The 20,558-nt window shown below is 34.0% G+C and overlaps 1 protein-coding gene and 1 pseudogene across 1 annotated transcript; both read right to left on the minus strand.

The window, feature by feature from the left end:
* Positions 1-7,156: 7,156 nt before the first annotated feature.
* LOC18608602 (transcription factor MYB41-like) lies at positions 7,157-8,751 on the minus strand. Its single transcript, XM_018114752.2, has 3 exons — positions 8,515-8,751; positions 8,290-8,419; positions 7,157-8,131 (listed from the first exon to the last, which is right to left on the minus strand). The coding sequence occupies exons 1-3, from the start codon at positions 8,645-8,647 to the stop codon at positions 7,342-7,344; spliced, it is 1,053 nt and encodes a 350-aa protein (XP_017970241.2). The 5' UTR covers positions 8,648-8,751; the 3' UTR covers positions 7,157-7,341.
* Positions 8,752-17,621: 8,870 nt separating this feature from the next.
* LOC18608603 (coumaroyl-CoA:anthocyanidin 3-O-glucoside-6''-O-coumaroyltransferase 1 pseudogene) lies at positions 17,622-19,147 on the minus strand (annotated as a pseudogene).
* Between the last annotated feature and the right edge of the window lie 1,411 nt (positions 19,148-20,558).

A 20,558-nucleotide genomic window follows, 5' to 3' on the forward strand; every position in this document is an offset into this window, starting at 1 on the left:
GCCAGACGCGGGCGAAAATTAAAAAAATGTGTGGGAGTCGCCACCAATCTTTTTTATCTAGGTGTGATTGGTCACCTATTAACCCGATTCTTAATCGACGAAGTCCTAAATTAATTTTAGGTCCGTCGAAAGAACGAGAACTGGTCCACGTTTTTTAGAGATGGGTTCGGGAGTGCGGTTACGCACGGAGAAGGGTTAGCACCTCCGTGACGCCCGTTCTACGAACGGTACCATTTAATCTTAAGTTATCTTAATATAGCCTTTTCTTAGTTTAATCCCTATTTTATTAATTAAATTTTATTGAATTGCTAGACTGAGTTTTTCACTTGGTCTTACGTATGCATATGATGCAAGCGTAGAATGATGTCGTGACTTGTTTATTTTAAATGATGGAGTCGGTAATCTTTTATTGGAAAATTATTCGAAGACCATCCCAACGCTTTGGTGAAGTCTCGAAATTCTCCTCACCTAGAGATATCCCCGGAAGAACTCGTCTCTACGAGCTCCTCGGGGAAATCCCATCATCGGGATTCCCGTGCCATTTGCAAAATAAGGGTGGCATGCAATGACAGTATAAAATGATGATATCTACATGCACGCGTTTATTGATTGTTTAAAAAAATTTGATTATTTATTATTTATTATTTTTTGTTTATACGTACTTTATTTCTTGGTTTTCTATTTAAATCCCTATTTGTTGTTGGTCAATTTTTTTGACTTGATTCCAAAGCTTATCTAATAAATAATTAATTAATTTTTAAATGATTGGATTAACTTTATTTAGTAATATTTATTTAAATTAATTCGAATGAAACAAAATTTTTCTACATATATTATTTTTTTTACAATGACTATTTGACTTAATGGGTTTTGAAATCTAGAGTTCAGATTTATCCCGACGCTTCGGTGAAAATCCGTCTTGAACTTCGCATCCAAAAAAAAAATTCACTTAAAAAAAAGCAACTCTTTGCCTTTCTTAGGTGAAATTTCTCAAACAATCATCTCATTTTTCTTATAATTTTTTATATTTATATCATGTTGTTGTTTTTTTTATTTTTATTTTTTGTTTATATATATATATATATATATATTATGTTTACAAGCATCTAAATATGAATATTGATCCTAATTATATATATATATATTTACTATTACAACCATTATCATTTTTTAGTATTTTTTTTTGGATTTTTTTGGATATTTGTTTATACCTATTTTTCAAATATTTACGCATATTTTCATTTACCACTTTATATTTTGTTGTTATTTTTCTACTTTAAAATATCACATAATCTATACATAATATATTTTTTTATCTTAATTAAATTATCCTTATGCTCCTAATAACATGTCTTTAACATAAATAATTGAGCCACCACAATGAATATAAAAAAAATATTAAAGTAAAAAGGCATGCAAGTTAGATCTTACCTTGTATAGGTTTAAATTAGCTCAAAAAGAACCAAACCATGTGGACCAAGGTAAGCCACCAAAGATACAACAAAAATGCAAAAATTTCTCCAAAAAACCGTGAAAAGCCCCCCACCTCCTTTCTCCTTTTTCTTTTTTTTTTCTTTCTTTCTTTCCTTTCCTTTCTCTCTCCCCGTTGGCTTCTTCTTTCTTTTTCTTTTTTCTCTTCTTTCTTCTTCTCTTTCTCTCCTTTCTCCCTGCGGGTCTCCCTTCTCTTTTTTCTTTTTCTTCTTTCTTCCTTTCCTTCTCATCCTCCTTCTTCTCCCCGGCGTAACTCTCCCACCGTCGGCGCCTCTCTTTCCTTCTCTACGCCGGCCTCTCACCTCTCTCTCTCTCTTCTTCTTCCTCTTTTTTTTTTTGCTCTTTTTTTTGAGTTCTTTGTTGGGTTTTTTTTCGTTTCAGTTTTTTTTGTGGCTAGACTCTTCTGCTGGTAGATCTAGCATTTTTTGTTTTTGTTTTTGTTCTTCTTTTTTGTGTCTGTCCTCCTTTTTTGCAGGTTCCCTTTTAAAGAGCCGGGTTGTCCAAAAATTTGGACAACCCGGCGAGGGGGTTCTGGCACCAGGGAGTTGGTGGCCAGAACCCCTGGTGCGTGGTGGTTGGGAACTTGATGGGAAGGGATGGTGAAGGAATGGTGAGGGGACGCCCAGCCATCCCCCTTTTTTTTTTTAATTTTTTTAATATACTTTTTTATATTTTAGTTTATTTTATTATTTATTATATATATATATATATATATTTTTATAGGTGTCTACAGATGTCTACATGCAAATACTTGAAGGTTATGACATTAAGGGGGAGTATCCTACAGGTACAGAACTAGTATGTAAACTCAACAAGGCACTCTATGGACTCAAACAGGCCTCAAGGCAATGGAATGCTAAATTCACAGCATCAATCCTACATTATGGTTTCAAACAATCAACTTCAGATTATTCACTGTTTACTATGAAGATAGTAGATGGAGAATTCATTGCTTTGTTACTTTATGTAGATGACATTATTATTAGGAGTACATCTAACAAAGCAGCACATGATGTTAAAGAATTTTTGAGTACATAGTTCAGGTTAAAAGACCTTGGTGTTGTTAAATTCTTTCTTGGACTTAAGATTGCAAGATCACTAAAAGGAATCTTAATCTGTCAGAGGAAGTATACCTTGGATTTATTGGAAGAGCATGGTTTATTGGGAGCTAAGCCTGTCAGTACTCTTATAGATTACAATCATAGATTGCATAAAACTGATGATGAGGAAAAGTTAACAGAACCAACAAGTTACAGACAGCTCATTGGTAAACTGCTCTATTTAACATTTAGCAGACTTGACATCTATTTTGCTGTTCAAGTTCTTTCTCAATTCATGGAGAAGCCTTCACACAAACATCATCTGGCAGCATATAGAGTACTGAAGTACCTGAAGGAATCACTAGGACAAGGAATTTTGATGAGTTCCAAATCATACTTGAAAATTAAAGCTTATTGTGACAATGATTGGGCAGGATGCCTTGATTCAAGGAGATCGATTACTGGATACAGTATTTTCATTGGAAACTCTTTAGTAAGTTGGAAGTCGAAAAAACAGGTAGTTGTTGCAAGGAGTTCAGCAGAGGCTAAGTATCGATCAATGGCAGCAACCTGTTGTGAGATTGTGTGGATAAAGTCTTTGTTATCAGATTTTGGAATTGTGCATCAAGGAGCAGTAGAATTATATTCAAAGAGTTAGTTAGCAATTTACATCAATAGAAATCCGGTCTTTCATAAGAGGACCAAACATATTGAAATGGATTGCCATTTCATTCGCGAGAAAGTAATGGCTGGAGAAATCAAACCTTTGTATATTTCAACAAATCTGCAGTTAGCAGATATTTTCACCAAGGCTTTACAGCCAAAACATTTTAAGAGTTTGTTAAGCAAGATGAATGTTGATAACATTCATCGTTCATCTTGAGAGGGAGTATCAGAAATGAAAGTATATAAATAACTTCAAGATTGACTTGGATAGCTGAAGAGCAAAGGAAAATGAAAAATGTCATAACAAAGAAATGAGGTTGTCGAGTCTTGAAGCCATTGAAGAATACCACTCTCCCTATACGCACCGTTTAACTAAAACAAGGAGACAGAGGCATTTTGTATATGAAACTCACCGTTTCAATTAATAAGTCTTTGTTTCAAATTTTAGTTAAGATAATTAGTGTTAGTTAAGTATAAAATTAGTCAAGTTTTTTTATTTTTATACTTGTAAATCTCTGTATATAAGTCTAACATTTCTTGTATAGTACCCTAGAGGGGTCTTCTATGAATGAAGAATATCCTTTCATATCATCCCTGTTGTGCGGTTTTAGTTTGTACCATGTTTTTCATAAAGTAGTAGTATTAAATTCAAATGTGTATTGGAAGGCAGCCGACAAAAAAAAGAAGAAAGAGTCCTTTACGTCATCAGCCACTCTCTAATTTTGCCAGCATATAAGCAGACCCCACCAAAGAAAATAGCATAAATAAATTAATCACAGTATAATATTGAGTTCGAACTTCTTTAAATTATTACTGTGAAATTGAAGAAAAAAAATGTGTCGGGGTTGAATAACTTTTCAATCTAGTGATTATGTGCTCCACATTTTTCTTTCTAAACCTAAATACTACTACATTATAAATATACCTGAATAAAATTAAGTACAATTAAAGTTTAATGTAAAGTTGGTTTGTTTCTTGCCCCATCAAAAGTTTTAAGGTTAAGTCATGAAAGAATAGGAATATGGAGAGAAACCCATTTAATTTTGGGCTTTGAGATTAGCTTCCTGCTGGACACAATATAGCCCCAACTGATTTTTCTTCTTGTTCTTATAATGGTAGTTAGCGCCTAATTCTCATAATAAGTGTTTTAATTTAACTGCATTATTATAAAATTTCATTTTCACGGTTTATTTTGATATAAATATATTATTTTTATTTTCTTTTAAAAAAATCTAATTGAGATTGAATAAATGATATTTTCTTCATAAACAGTCGCAGAGGGCGATACGGGTAAAAAAAGTTATAGTTTTATTAGAGATTAAATTCATTTGATGCAAGCAGCAGGTAGGTAGCTAGCTATAAAATCACATGGTTACGTGTTGGATCATAGGGTGAAGTGTCCAAATCTTCTTTTGTTTGATCCTTTGTAGAAATTAATTTCATTTCAAATACGAAGACCTTTATGAAATTATTTGATTGGACGGCAGCCATGATTGAGTAGAACAAAGACAGCCCAGCCTAACGTCAATTAACTTTGCTCAGAATGTGATTGCCAGGAAATCGATTTGCCATTGATAGTCCCATTTTTAGGGTAATTAAGTCATCAATTTTCCACACCCTTGTCTCCATCCAGCTATCTCTCTATCCCATATCAACTCTCTCAAGTTGTCACTGTAGGATTGGACATGCGTCAGCGGGCTGCACCGATCTTCTGTTCAACGCCCAGATGGAGCTTATCGGTTTTTGTTTATGCACTTTTGCTACGAGATAACAGCACGAGGAAAATGTTTACGTAATAAATCTAAATGAAGCAATTTGCGTATACACTCCCTCTCTATGACTGAAATTATTTACCAGCTTCTTTTATTCATATTAGATTTATCATTAATATTTCATGTATATATAAATAAATATGATAGTTTATATTATGTTTATATATCTGAAGTAATTTACTGATCAAGCTATAGCATAATTACATTAAGTGGAATTGAGATATTTGAGTATGCATTGTTTTAAGTCACATTTTGATATTAAAAATGAAATTTGTTTAAAATCCAGGTGATCTAGAGGTTAATAAGGCTAAGTTTTGTGTTTTAGTTTTTGTAATTATTTGTGTTGATAACTTGGTTATTAAATGTTATTGTAATTTTGGTTATAGCAAGAAAGAGTTGTTAAAGGCCAGAGCTCTTTATTAGTTTTTCCTTGTGTAAAATGATATCATGGTATTAGTACAATTAATTGCATTTCCCATTGCATGAGGCCTGTGAGGGATGAGTTTGATTCTTCAAAATGAAAAACTTTTTCAATTTGTGACAGGTATAATGGAAATTTAATTAAAATCTTGGGGAGCTCCGTTCTAGCCCCAGCCGCTTTTAGTACCCTTGCTTGAAATCATAACATAACAGTAAGGAGCAATTAGCAAAAGTGTTTTCTATAAGTGGGGTAGACAGCAATTATGCACTTTTTATCTCTCCACACACAAAAGGCGTAGATGAGAAATGAGAATCATATAACCCCGGGACAAGCCATGGAAAGATAGGAGGACGGACGGCGAAGGGAGAGTCATAAACCAAGCAAGCAGTCGCAAGTCGCAGCAGTAAAAGACCCAGGGTCAGTCAACAAAATCGTCTATGTCTTCAGAAACAAGGGAAAGAAAGAGCAACAACAAAAGGTTCTTTCCCATTAACATTGCACTGTTCATTAACTTTTCACTGTTTATTAATGTCTCTAGCTAGTTTAAGGACAATATATATGGAGAGAAAAAGAGGCATGTAAAGACAAGATGGCACTTTTTGTATCTTTGGAATCAAAGATTTTCAACTTTTGGTGGGGGGAGAACCGATCTTAATTAGTTTGCTTAAAGAGGGAGAAGAAGTAAAAGAGAAAATAACGATGACAGTGATGCATGAGGAGAAGGGAAATTCAAGACGTTATCCTATATGTAGTTCTAGAATCTGCTTGCGTTCGCATACTCTTATTTTGTAGCAACTAATTTTTACACAATAGTCCATCTATTTTAAGCATTGGTTAGTAATTTAACCATCATCTAGAGCTTGTGAAAAGTTGACATTGTAAAACAAATGAGTACTTTTAGTTTAACTAAAATTACAGGTGGTGTAATATATGGAATTGATGATATATGACGAATTAATATACTTAATCTGCCTAGAAAAATATTGCTTAGGTTAATTAGTTTGCTGAGCTATCTTCTTTGTTCATAAATCATTTCCGCGTTTTACATGAATTTTTATAACATTAATTAGATCTCTTTATTTTTTGTAAAAAACTTTACTTAGTATATGACCTCATAATAGTCGAAAGCTACAAATTAATTGAACCATGGTGCGATTTAGAGTTAATAGGCATCCATATATAATCAGTTAGTAGACTTTTCCCAATTTTTTTTACCTAAAAACAATAGAAGACAAATTAAAAGGAATAGGCTGCATTATACAAGTCCCTTTTTTCACTCAATACATTAACTCCTTTGTCTTCAAAACCCTTTTTCTCAGGCTTGTTGATTAGAAGAAAATGGTAAGGCCCATCACTTTCGTTGAATTTTTTTTGTCCCTTTTTTTTTTTTTTTTCTGATAGTTAATTTCTGTTGAACTTTGTTGCACCTAATGGAACCATGCATGCGTTATTAGGTACTAGCTTATCTTCAAGAGCTGGTACAGCCTTTAATTCTTATGTTTTCGTAAATGCATCCATTTGCCGCTGATGAAGGTGCTGAATCTAATTAATGGTGATAAAAGAATATTTTTTCTCTTTCTCTTTTTCAATTCGTTCGGGAAATGAGCTTTGATAGTACCAATATAAATATTCGCAAAAAAAGATATATAGTAAATAGTTCTTGTATATATTAATTAATTCTTCATTATTAAGATTTCATATTTTGTTGGTAGATAATAGATACTATTATATATTCCGTAAATTAAGGATAATTACTATATATTGGGAAAAAATAGGAAAGAAAATTTCACTGCAATAGCAGTAGAACAAAAAAAGAAAAAGAAAAAGCACTACAAACCCATAGGCCATTACAAAAAATAAAAATAAAAAACCAAGATCACAAGTAATGATGGTTCATTCAGTTTACAAAACAAGTCCCAAACTCTAAGGCCCTAAGCTGTAATGTATATATTTACATAAAATCATTGATATCCAAACTCTCTGGAATTTCAAACTTCAGCAAGCTGCTGAAGCTTTCTCTCTCATCATCAGTACTACTGCTGTTGATGAATGTAGATGATGAATTCAAAGGAGTTGGACTTGATATCGGAGTTGACCTGACAGAATCAAAGTTAAAATTCTGGCTGCCGTCGAGTGATTGGAAGTTCGAATTTTCAGATAGGAGGGGAACTGTTGAATTTGGGCGACACTGCACATAAATTGGTTGCGAAACAAATGCATTGTTTAAAGTAGAAGATGTCAAATTTTCTTGGGAATTTGGGTAGCTGAAGTTTGTCATATTTGAACAAAACCCTTCCCCGTTGGCCTGCATTTGGCTCAGCGTCGAAGTACAAGGAACATTAGATGTGGTGCAAGTGGAAGCATTTTGAATGGGAATTTGAAGCTGACTTGGTTGTAAAGAAGGAACTAGATTTTGTTGAGAGTCGCAAAGCTGGTTTTGCTGGAGATATTGCAGCAGTATTTCTGGGTTTTCTTGTTTCAATGATAAGAGGGTGTTAGCCAGCCTTAGCAGTTCAGGATTTAGGAAAGCTTGTGTACCTAACATGCTTGAGACATTGAGAAGAGATTGGCTGCACAAAGTTGAGCTGAGAATGGAGGAAAGATCAAGAAAATCAAGGCGTGGAGCATGTGTCACAGGATCAATTCCATTTCTAAGAAGCCTTTTCCTGATATGAGTGTTCCAGTAATTTTTGATTTCATTGTCGGTCCTTCCTGGCAAGCGAGCGGCAATAGCCGACCACCTGAAATTGAGAAGAAAAGGGAAAATGCGTAAGGTCCAAGATCATTAATATACAAGAAAAGCATAACCAAACAATATGATATTGACCAGAACAATACGTAATAATTGATAGGTTTCATTAAAAATTGAAATCGATTAAAAGAAAAGCTGTATCCATACTTGTTTCCCAAAATACTATGTAGTTGGATTATGGTCTCTTCTTCTTCAAACGAAAACCTTCCTCTCTTGATATCAGGTCTAAGGTAGTTTGTCCATCTGAGACGGCAACTCTTTCCACATCTTTGGAGCCCTACACAGTTCAAATAAAAGCACCATCAAAGCCCATATCCTAATGTATATTTAAGTGATAAGTACTATGCAGATATGAGAGAAATAATTATATACCAGCATTCTTAGGAAGGGTACGCCAGTTTCCGGGGCCATGAGTCTGAATATAATTGGTAAGCTTAAGATCTTCATCAGGAGTCCATGGACCTTTCTTGAGGCCATTTTTGTCACAGCAAGGTGTTCTCCCCATTGATTTTCCTTGGAAAAGAGAAATACACAGATGCAGCTGATGACAGTGCAGTTTACGTGAAGGAGTGAGAGAGGGGTAGTTGGAGGCCTGGAAGAGAAGATGGGAAAAAGTGTAAGTGGTGGATCCCAAAGGAACTATGACCTCCATATAAATAGTCGGAAACAAGAAGGGTACCAAGATTGAAGTCAACGGAATTTGGCGCCGGCCTTCTGACACGTACCTCTTTCTCTGCGTATTACATGTGTACGTACATTACACATTTATCCCATTAATTTATGTTGTATATATGCATTTGAAATTAGATATAAATTTAAGTATGGAATGGTAGTAAGTCCATATATATAAACAATTATTTAGGATGTTAAATATAATTTCCACCAATGACTATACATCTTACTTGAAAAACTCTTCTTCATTTGATGTGTTTTAGAAAGTGTCCTACTGCATTTGAAGTTTGTTAAACTCAAGCACTGCATTCAAGTAAATGAAAATTCGACTTAAACTCTAAAAAGAGCTCTTGCAGGGTTCCTATTTATTCAACTAAAGTCTCATTTTTTATTACATTCAAAAGAAGTTGTTAAAATTTTTTTTAAAGTCAAACAAGTTTTAATTTAATCTTGGCAAAAGATTAACTATCGTTAGATTTAATGTTAATTAATATTTTCTATTCAGATGACATATAATATGACTTGATGGTTTGACCATGTGGCCAATGATATTAAGAGTGAGCAAATATAAACCGAACCGAATCGAAATGAGTTCGATTTTTTCGGTTCGGTTAGTTTTGTTTTTCGGTTAGGATAGTTCGGTTAGTAAAATTATTTTATTTTAGTTTCGGTTAAAAAAAATTTTAACTGAACTAACGAACTAACCGAACTTAAATAAAAGTATTATGGAGATTTTATATGAAAAAAATCTTAACTTAAATTATTTATTGTTGTTTATATCATATAAATTATATGAGTATTCATTTTATTTATTATAATTTTTTAATATTATTTTTAATATTTTTGTAATATTGATTTATTTTAAAAAATACAATATAAATAAATATATATATATATATATAAACAAAAAAATAAAAAATTTATTAAGTTCAGTTTTTGAAAACTGAACTGAAGTAACCGAATTAATTATGTTTCTATTAGTTCGGTTAATTATATAGTTCGGTTCAGTTTCGATTATTTTTAAAAATGACTTTGGTTAGTCCGGTTATTGGATATCCAAAATTAAACTAATCGAACTAACCATTTGCACACCCTTAAATGATATAACAATTTTTCTTTTTTTTTTTACCTCATCCGTTCATTGCGACATAGTTTTAAGAAGGCTATGTAGCCTTCCCTTTTTTTCTTCTCTTGTATATATATCCTCATTTTCCCCCTCTCTTTAGAATCTATTCATAATCTGACCACCATTGTTGTTGGTACTCAACATCATTCGCTGTCGATCATCGTCTATCGTTGATCAAACTTAAAAAGAAAACCCATATGTTTCAATTTTTCACTCCTCCTTCTGCATTTTAATTGGTTTATTTTTTTAAAAAAAAATCTCTTTTTCCTCATTCTTTTCTTTTTTCTTGAACAAACAAAACTTTAATTATTGATGGCAAGAGTTTGCTATTGTCTATCCCTTTTTCCTCTTCCCCTCTCTTCCTTCTGCACTTCCATTGATTGATTTTCACCAAATCTTAAAAAAAAAAATCTAGATCTAGGACTTTAAAATTTTTTCATTTTTTTTTATAGATTTGGAAAAAAAGAAGAGATTTTAGAAAAACTATTTGGATTAAAGGAGAGAGGAGATTGAGAAGAATCAGAAAATGATTTTTTTTTTTGTGATTCCCATGCCGGTAGATGGAGACGACTTGGTGATTGTGGTTTGTCGGATTCTGAGTTTTAGGTTTTGGTTATGCCACATGGTTACATCACCTAGCCAAGTCATGTATCATATAAGTAAAAACTAACAATTGGTATTGTGTTGAAAGATGTTTAAATTTTCATTAGATCACAAGGTTTGTTTGATTCAAAATAAAAGTTTAATGAATCGTTTGAATACAATAAAAGGTGAACAATTTGATTGAATAAACATATACAATGTAGGGGTTTTTCTAATATTTATGTTGTAAAATTTTGGTTTCAATTTGGTTGACATCAATTATACTAGATTTTTGCTTTTCAAAAAAAAAAAAAAAATTCTACTAGATTTTTTATAAAAAAAATTAACAAAAATTTGAAATATAGATGGTGGTTTTTATTTTTTAGAAATAGCTATAATTGATCAGAATCATCAGTGTGAATGCTAAAAGACAACAATTAATTATGATAGATGCTAAAATGTTGATCCCCATTGAAACTTAACTTGAAGCCTAGATTTCTGTGGATATATTTTTTCTTATGATGATTTATTATTGCATCTACAACTTCCTATCTAAACATTTTGAAAATGGCCTGCCACCATTGTTCTTAAGTTCATTGGTTGAATTTTTATAGTTCCTTTGAAGGAGTAATTACATTGAGTGCAGAGAAATCTTGCTAACTAATTTACTGTAAATCGAATTGGATAATAGTGATGAATGATAAGCACGCTCCTACTTTGACCGTATTTGTGCATCCCAAAGTTGATAAGGACTGGACGGTAAGGTAGTTAAGTACGCTATCCACAATAGAAGAAAATTTTACGCTGTTTTCATTGCCCATGTCCCCCAATTTTTGAATCAGCCTCCGTCCAAAAGTGCTCACCTACGTTAGCTTTCATCAGCATTTGGCCTAATGACTACCCAAAACTTTCCATATAAGCATAATTAAAATCACATTAATATTCTTGACGTTTTGCAAACGATTGATTATTAAAGAGTATAATTAAGTAGCACACTTAATCTCATGATATTTCCCAGTAAAAGTGACCAAAATAAATTATTACTATCACTATAGGGAAATTAATCTACCCAAGTTAATTTATATTAACATGTCTCCCAGACTAAAAGCCCACAACCTGTTGCAAAAAAAGTAAAAAAAACACACACACACACACACAAGTATAAAAATAGAAATTTCTCTAGGTTAAAATGAGTTGGGAGATGAATTCTCCTCTTCATATATGAGGAGTACCTATCTGTCTTAACGTCACACCTTCCGAATCATTAGTAACAATTATTAAAAGTAATTTGTTTTAAGTGTCATGAGTTTGAGTTTGTTGTACTTGCATTGGGTGCTATGCATGTACTCCACAAGTCGGTGAAGGAACTTGATTGATCGAGTTTGAAGCGCATATGATATATGATACGGTGTAACAAGATTAATAGAAAATTTCAACAAAATTTATACTGTTATTTAATATTCGGGGCATCTAGAGGTTTCTAGGATTTGCAGATTGTTTTTTGATATTCTCTACAGGTGGTTGGAGGCTGATCTCTTCAAGTTATGTTGATATATTTATCATGAATTGAATGAAATCCAACTTTTTTTTTAAAAAAAAAATACTAATTAATATGCAAATGGAAAATTAATCTTTTGGCACTTTGCCAACAGCGTAACTAAAACCTATTTTTCGAAGCGTCAAGCCTATTTGAATTTCAGCAAACACAAGTTTATGATGGCGTGTCAGCTCTCCTTTTCAACATGAGTTTTTCTTTAAACGGGTGTCAACTCTCCTAGCTGGACTCTGTTTGGAATAAACCACTATATGTTGAGCACGTAGCAGGCAGCGCCAGGTGGCTTTTCTTCTTCCAACTACAAAGTCTACCATCCCCCTTCCCTCTCATTTTTCTTTTGGGGTACAACCTTTCCTCTCAAAATATGTGGTCTTGCTTAATTTTGACAATTGCTACTCTAAAAAGAGGAAAGGAAGAAGCTGCTTTTCTGCAGAAGCTAGAGTTTAAGGCCAGCACTGCAACTTGGAAACTCAATTCAAAGTCATTGACAATCAGGTGCATAATTTCATCCACCTCCATCTAACATGACAGGAATTGGTCAAATGCTTTTATACTATATATCGATCTGCATAGTTTTGTTCCCAAGGTCAAAACCCCCGTTGCTTGCTTCCTTGCCTTTGCATTTTTATCTTTCATTTATTATCCCTTCAAGATGGTTCTATAATTACGTACTACTTTTCATTTTTATTATAAACTTGAGATGGTAGTGATGATTGACAACGAAGAATAAATAACACAACCAGAGTATTAGAAATGCTACCCAAGGATTTGTCAGTAGTTGTTTTTGCTAAAACGAAATCTCTTGTTCTCCGGTTCCTCGTCTAGAAACCTCTCATTTTTCTATATAAATAAAGACTAGAGATAGGCTTGAGAAACTTGTATCATGATGACACATGCGTGCTTAATGTGGATATATAATTTTAAACCAAAAAAAAAAGGGGTGAGATTTCAGCTCATAGATTTTGATCCTCTTTTTCCATATATGTGGCTGCAATGTCAACCCTGGACCGTGGCCGGGGAAACTTGATGATTTAGTTCGTCACCTTGATTTCTTTTTTCAAGCATTGATTAATATAATTTTAGTCGATGCTTACATACTTGATACTGGCAAAGGTAATTACTTGTGACAAATGTAAGGTTTGCTTGTGCATGGCATTGCCATATATAGATATCCACATCTTCAAAGTTGACCAATGAATTATATTTTACAAATGTTAAGTGAATATGGTAGTCATACAAATTTTGTTTGTTAATTTCTTGTTGGAAGGGTGTCCAAGATTTCCAACAAACTTTGAATATTAATGTAGCTTTTGTTTATTCTTCGTTGGCAGCATTTTTAAGAGTTCACATCTATACTTCATAAGGTTCGGTAAGAATACGTTTGCCAAAGTTGTTGTAAATGGTACACACGAGAGTACGAACTTGATGAGCATATTTTTATGGTACTTAGGCAGGCAAGAACTCCAAATTCTCTTAACCATATACCTCCCTAGGCTCGATCATGTCGGTAGTTTGGATTTGAGGACACGTGGCTGAGGTTCATCGTGCAGGTGTGGAGAGAGAGTGAGAGAATTACACGTAGAGAATTAATCAGAGTCGTTGAAGATCGATGCTGGCGTCAATGTAATATTTAGGGACACTTTGTTACGGCCACCATGATGCACGTTTGATACATACGACCATCGGAATTATTAGATTATAAATTAGGTATGCACTTGTGTATGGTTTAAATTATGGTCAACTCAGGCATTTTCCTCTGCGGCTGAATATTCTGGACGTTAAGAAACAGGAAACGGGGTCGTAGATTCAGTGAACGGCTGAATATTTTCTTAATATACTTTACATTGCAAATTCAATGAGTTTGGTTTTTTCTCTTTCTTTTTCTATGTAATGCTTCATTATTGAAAATTAAATAAGAACAACGATATATAATCAGCATGTTGCTAATTAGGAAATTCTTTGGAAAATAAAATTTGCATGTGAAAGGCCGTATATAATGTGCAACGTTAAACATTACTCAATCTTTGTCAACAACATGATATTAATTGGCCAATTAAATCAGGCCCTGCCTATGTTTGTAATGGCATATTCTATCATTTACATGTACAAAATATTAAGAATATGATTAAAGATGTAAATTGATAGGATACTCCCTATTTTTGAGATATACAATCTAAAATTGTTTAGCTATTAAAATATCCAAATACTATTTAAACTCGCATAAAATTACAAAATACTATTTAAAATTGAATCTTTATAGTAAACAACTATCCGTTAATTATCCAATTCCGTTAAATATCCGTTTAACTGGGAAAATTGGCAAAGATTTGGAGTGTTTGTCATCCTTCTATGAGTTCAATCCCTACTAAATTTGCACCATAGTTCAACTAATATAATTTAATATTACATTTATTAGTTTATGAAAAAGTATGTTAGTTCAATTTGTTACAAGTTCTATGGCCATGTATTTGATGCAAACAACCTTTCTTCCAGAAAGTGTGGTACAAGAAATTGATAGATTAAACAGAAATTTTATATGGGGACACGGTGCAAATGAGAGGAAGATTCATGCGATGAGTTGGGAGAAAATTTGTTTTTCAAGGGAGGAGGGTGGATTACAGATTAAAGACTCTAGCAAATTCAATTTGGCTCTGCTTGCCGAGCTTGGATGGAGCATTTGGCAAAATAAGGATAGTTATTGGGTGAATTTATTGAAAAAAAATATTTAAAATCCCATGATTTTATGACAGTGAGAGCAAAGCCAAATGACTCTCATATATGGAAGAGTATCCTAAAGGGTAGATTGATTTTGGAGAAAGGTTTGGGGGTAAATATTAATAATGGACTATGTGCTAGATTTTGGATAGACAATTGGTTGGGATGTGGTCCTCTAATTAATTTTGCTACTTCTCCTTTGACAGATTTGGAAGTTGATTTACCAGTAACAAGTTACTGTAACGAAGTTGGTGAATGGGATATTGAGCAAATGAGGTTAGTTCTACCTAACCAAATTATTTTAATGATTCTTGCTCTATTTATAGATACTGAAAGTGAAGAACTAGACACGGGATCTTGGATTTTGACGAGTGATGGTAGATTTTCTATCAAGTCGGCTTATCAAATTCAACTAGCAATTCTGCACCAGCATTGAGTTACTGGAGGAAAATTTGGAAATTCAAGTCTTCTATGAGAGTTAGAATCTTCACATGGAGAGTAATGCATGATTCGTTATCAACTTAGCATGGCTATTGAATCTATTAGCAGGTGTGTCGGCTTCTTGTATATGGTGTGGGTGTATATCAGAATCAATAATGCATGCATTAAGCGATTGTAATTCTTCAAGAAATATGTGGATGCAGTTTAAGCCAGAAATTATACATGGAGATTTCTTTCTTCAAAATTTGCAGCATTGGGTAATGAAGAATTGCCTAAATGTAGTGACATTTGATGGTATCCCATGGGGATTAATATTTGTTTATACATTGTGGATGCTGTGGTATTGGAGGAACAAGATGTTGTTTGATAGTTCTTTTATGTGGCCTTACAGTGCGAGGCAGTAGATATGGACCAAGGCAAATGAGGCTTTTGATAATTTAAGCAGGGAATAGATTAGATTAAGACGAGTTCTTGATAGCTTGGGAGAGGCCTAAAATGTCCTTTGTCAAGCTTAATGTTGATAGTAGTGCTAAGGGGCAACCAGGAATTGCAGTTGGAGGTGGATTGATTCGTGATGAGCTTGGTATGTGGGTTGTTGGATTCACTTACAAAATCGATATCTCATACTCATTGACAGCTGAATTGTGGGCACTTTATCAAGGCTTAAAATTGTGCTGGGATAGGGGGTACAGAAACATTCAAGGTAGAGATTATTGATTCAATGTTGGTTCTTCAAAAGCTTCCTAATCCAAATTCATCCCTAGATCCAAATACTCACTTATTGAGTGGAATAAGAAAGCTTCTTAATTTAAATTGGAAATGCTTTTTATCTCATGTTCATCGTGAAGCCAATCAGTGTACCGATTGGATGGTAACACATAATCGGGATTTAGCACCAGATCTTCATATTTTTAATTCTCCGCCCACTAGGATTATTTATTTTTTACTTGCAGATAATCTACATATATCTTGGCTTAGAATGATGTAATTAATTTTTATTTTATTCCCTAGTATAAAAAAAAAGGGAAGGTATGTTAGTTGAGATGATAAAGATTGTGTTAAGGTATGGAGGACAAAAATTCAAATCCCACAAAATTTAAAATTTTTGTAACATTTTATATAATCGCATTCAAGTTTAAAATATCTTAAAAGTGATATTCAAAATCTATTCAAATTTGTGTTGAAATTTAAAAACATTACCCTAATTCATATAATCGAATACAGAATATCCTAATATTATATTATCGAATTGAATATCTGCGGGTAACCATATTACAATAGCCCATTTACATTCCCAAATATGATTTCCATCCTTTACTTTTGATTAAACGAAAACATTTATTTTTGTTTTGGAAGCAGTGGTAGTTAATGGAACTCAAACCAATTTGAATGTATAAAGATGCATGTGTTGGGGACCTTTTTAAAGCCCAATTAGAGTAGAGTCTGGACCCATAAGATTTGGGAGGACTGGAGACATTTTACAGTTTGCGTTCATGTTCATTGACGATGAGCATGGCTTGTTTATGGGTCAAACACATATCAGAAAGAATACATATAATATACGTAAAGCATTAAGCACATTTAATAATGCTCCATCTTTCATGAACAATCTACTTTCCCTTCTTGAGGAATATTTCTTGTCATGATTAGAGAAATTCACTTTCACTTATTAGAAACTTGTGACTTGACTAGACAGCTATTGGCAAGTCTCCAAGGCAGCAAATTTGTTCCAACTGCAAATGAATGTGAAGAAAGGCATTAATAAAGAAATTCATGATCGTCAATCCTGGTAATTTGAATAAGCCAAAAGCATGCTCTTCTAATTTGCTTACAAAATCAGCAAGAAATTTTCCATATAGCAGTTGTTGGTTCAAACCTCCAACAGCTAAGGTGTCCTAATTTCCTTTTAATTTGGTCAAGACATGCTTTGAATTGAATCCCCGATTATTCCTTCATTTTTCTTTGTTTTGAACGTTGACCATGGGGAATTTATTGGACAAGGGATTGAGTCTTTGGTGCCTTATTATATGTGCCACACTACATCAATCGCTTTTAGTAAATTTCGCTGTTGGTAAATGTATGTCCCAATACAAATAAAATAAATTGTTCAGCATAAATTTGGTCCTGCAAACATGGGAGAATGAGATAATCAATTTGCAGGTGAACATTATTGATGGTTTATTTATATTGGAAGAGTAATAGACAAGTCTAATGTTGGCTGCTAAACAAAGAGAAGTTGTTTGGAACTTTCTCTTCTCTTTCATCAAGAATTATAGAGTGTCTACAAAGAGGTATTTATACCTCAATGATAAAATTGTTCTAAAAGAGTAGAAAGGAAAAGACTAAAACCATACGCAAAAAGACTAACTATTTACAATAATACCAAACTTAATAATTTCCATATTTTCATTCTCAAATCTAATACAATTTCAAGTACGCATAAAATTGGAATGAGCGTCTGGAAACTAATTAAGTTGTCTTCAAGCCTTGTTCAAAGAAGCCGTGGAATGCCTCCATTTCATCTTTGTTAAGTGCCAAACCGATCTCAATACCTCCTTCCTCGTCTCTACTGTCACCAAGATATATAGCTCCCGAAACATCAATCTGAACCACTTCGGTCTTCTTTGGTTTTCCCCACCCAAAATCTGTCTCGTAAGCACGCAACTTGGGGGAGCCAGAGATCGTGACAAGATGACCCGTTTCAGATATTTCCTTCCAATTAGTAAGCCACTTCTCTGCTTCTCTCAATGCCCCTTTTTCAAATTCCCATACTCTTTTTCCAATGGCTTTTGTAGCCGCTACCACCCCATTCTCTCCCAGCAGTTCTCTCCTCTTCATTCGTACAAAGCATATTGATAGACAGTTGCCCAAGTATGTCTCTGGTATTGCAAATTCAGGGCGGTTTCGACAGTCTGCCACGAAGCAGAAGTAATGAAATTCGTCATCTTCATGTTTTCCTCTGCCGCAAAGCTCTTGGGCTTTAATCAAAGAAGTCCACACAAAAGCACATGACACCACGAATGTTGATGCGCGTAGCTGCTCCGATTCATTTTGCTTCAGGCACCGAATCAAGACACAACGTTTTAGTCTGTCGATGTCACCCCGGCCCATTACAAATGTGGCTCGAACCTTGTTTGCTAGAATGTCGTGGGCTGGTACCTTGTCCTCCTCCCAATCCGAAGCCCAACTCCACCATTCAGTCATGAGAATGGACTCAAGTCCACGAGAGTCCTTTTCCCTGATCACATTCCTTTCCAAGAACGGCACTGACTTCTCAAGACAAGCTGCCGAGTTTCCACCTGACCTCAAAATGGACGCCCAAGCTTTCATGAAATGATTGAATGACCTTCCATCTGCTGCCACATGACAAAACGTCGCTCCAATGCATATTCCCGAATTCGGAAACACTGTGACTTGCAAGGCCAGAAGAGGCAGAACACGTGTGTTGTTCAGCACACGGGAGGGCTGCAGCTGTGGGACAAAAGGGTGTAGTTCCTTGACGTCTCGAGCAAGGTAGGCTACCGTTCGATCGAAATCAGCGGAAGACTCAGCAACGGTGAAAGAGACGCAATCGCCATCTGTGTACAGGATATGGGGCTTGTGGGGTGAGGGAGGGCATATGAGTTTGGCAGCGAAAGGGTAAAAGGTTTGGAGAGCGTGAGAAAGAGATGTTCTGAGAGAGGGGAGAATGGTCTGTGTGAAATGGAGAGTAGAGTAAGGGAATTCGTAGAAGAAGAGGCGTTGCATGGGACGGCAAACAAGCCATGGGACGTCAAAGAAAGTGAGGGGAAGGGAGGTATCGGGCACAGAGCCTGGCGGTGGAGAAGCATTGCTATGGTCAAGGACTTTGATTGTGCAGGGTCCGGCCATTTTTCCCTTTCGGAATAAAGAAGCTAAAGTCTGGGCCCAAAATGTCAAACCTGTGGAAGCCAACATTTATAGAAGGCGGCTTTTGATCTTATCTTCTCAATTTTCTCTTTTACTGACAATTGACACACTAATGATGACACAAATTCTCAAAATATCTTTGTATATTATAACTGGCAGCAGCGAAGTATATTTTGTAAACAAATTTTTGTATTGGAAGAATATAAAAAAGTAAAAATTAATGCTATTTTAAATTGCTCATACGCAACAAAATCATCGAATCATAAGGCCTAAGTGTCATAACGTGCGGGTCCGAGAACCCGTCCGTCAGACGCGGATAAAAATTAAAATCTTGTTAGGAGTCGTCATCAATCTTTTTTATCTAAAGTGTGATTGGTCATCTATTAATCCGCTTCTATCGACGAAGTTCTAAATTGATTTTAGATTCGTCGACAGAACGAGAACTGGTCCATGTTTTCAGAGATGGGTTCGGGAGTGCGGTTACGTACGGAGAAGGGTTAGCACCTCCGTGGTGCCCGTTCCACGAACGGTACCATTTAATCTTAAGTTATCTTAATATAGCCTTTTTTTAATTTAATCCCTACTTTATTAATTAAATTTTTATTAAATTGACAGACTGAGTTTTTTATTTGGTTTTACGTATGCACATGATGCAAGCGTAAAATGATGTTATGACTTGTTTATTTTAAATGATGGAGTCGGTAATCTTTTATTGAAAAATTATTCGAAGACCATCCCAACGCTTTGGTGAAGTCTCGAAATTTTCCTCACCTAGAGATATCCCTGGAAGAACTCGTCTCTACAAGCTCCTCGGGGAAATCCCATCATCGGGATTCCCGCGCCATTTGCAAAATAAGAGTGACATGCAATAACAGTATAAAATGATGGTATCTACATGCACGCGTTTATTGATTGTTTAAAAATTTTTTTGATTATTTATTATTTATTATTTTTTACTTATATATACTTTATTTTTTGGTTTTCTATTTAAATCCATATTTGTTGTTGGTCAATTTTTTTACTTGATTACAAAGCTTATCTAATAAATGATTAATTAATTTTTAAACGATTGGATTAACTTTATTTAGTAATATTTATTTAAATTAATTCGAATGTAACAAAATTTTCCTACATATATTATTTTTTAACAATGACTATTTGACTTAATGGGTTTTGAAATCTAGAGTTCGGATTTATCCCGACGCTTCGGTGAAAATCCGTCTTGAACTTCGTACCCGAAAAACATCCACCCGAAAGAGGCAACTCTTTGCCCCTTTTAGGTGGTAATACTCAAATATTTATTCAAATTATATTATTTATTGTTATTATTTATTATTATTTATTTATTTTTTATTTATTATTATTTTTTGATTTTTTAATATTAAATATAAGTATTCATATTATATAAATATTTTTTTCCTAAAAAATAAATGCATT

This window comes from Theobroma cacao, chromosome 2 (assembly GCF_053813885.1).
Source record: "Theobroma cacao isolate CCN51 chromosome 2, ASM5381388v1, whole genome shotgun sequence".
Classification (NCBI taxonomy): domain Eukaryota; kingdom Viridiplantae; phylum Streptophyta; class Magnoliopsida; order Malvales; family Malvaceae; genus Theobroma; species Theobroma cacao.

Bases quoted from the DNA above. Each gene is read 5' to 3' on its own strand.
- LOC18608602 (XM_018114752.2), bottom strand. From the start codon at position 8,647: ATGGGGAGAACACCTTGCTGTGACAAAAATGGCCTCAAGAAAGGTCCA. The intron at 8,420-8,514 runs GTATATAATTAT...TGAACTGTGTAG, and splicing joins TACCCTTCCTAAGAATGCTG to GGCTCCAAAGATGTGGAAAG. The intron at 8,132-8,289 runs GTATGGATACAG...TCTCAATTTCAG, and splicing joins CATAGTATTTTGGGAAACAA to GTGGTCGGCTATTGCCGCTC.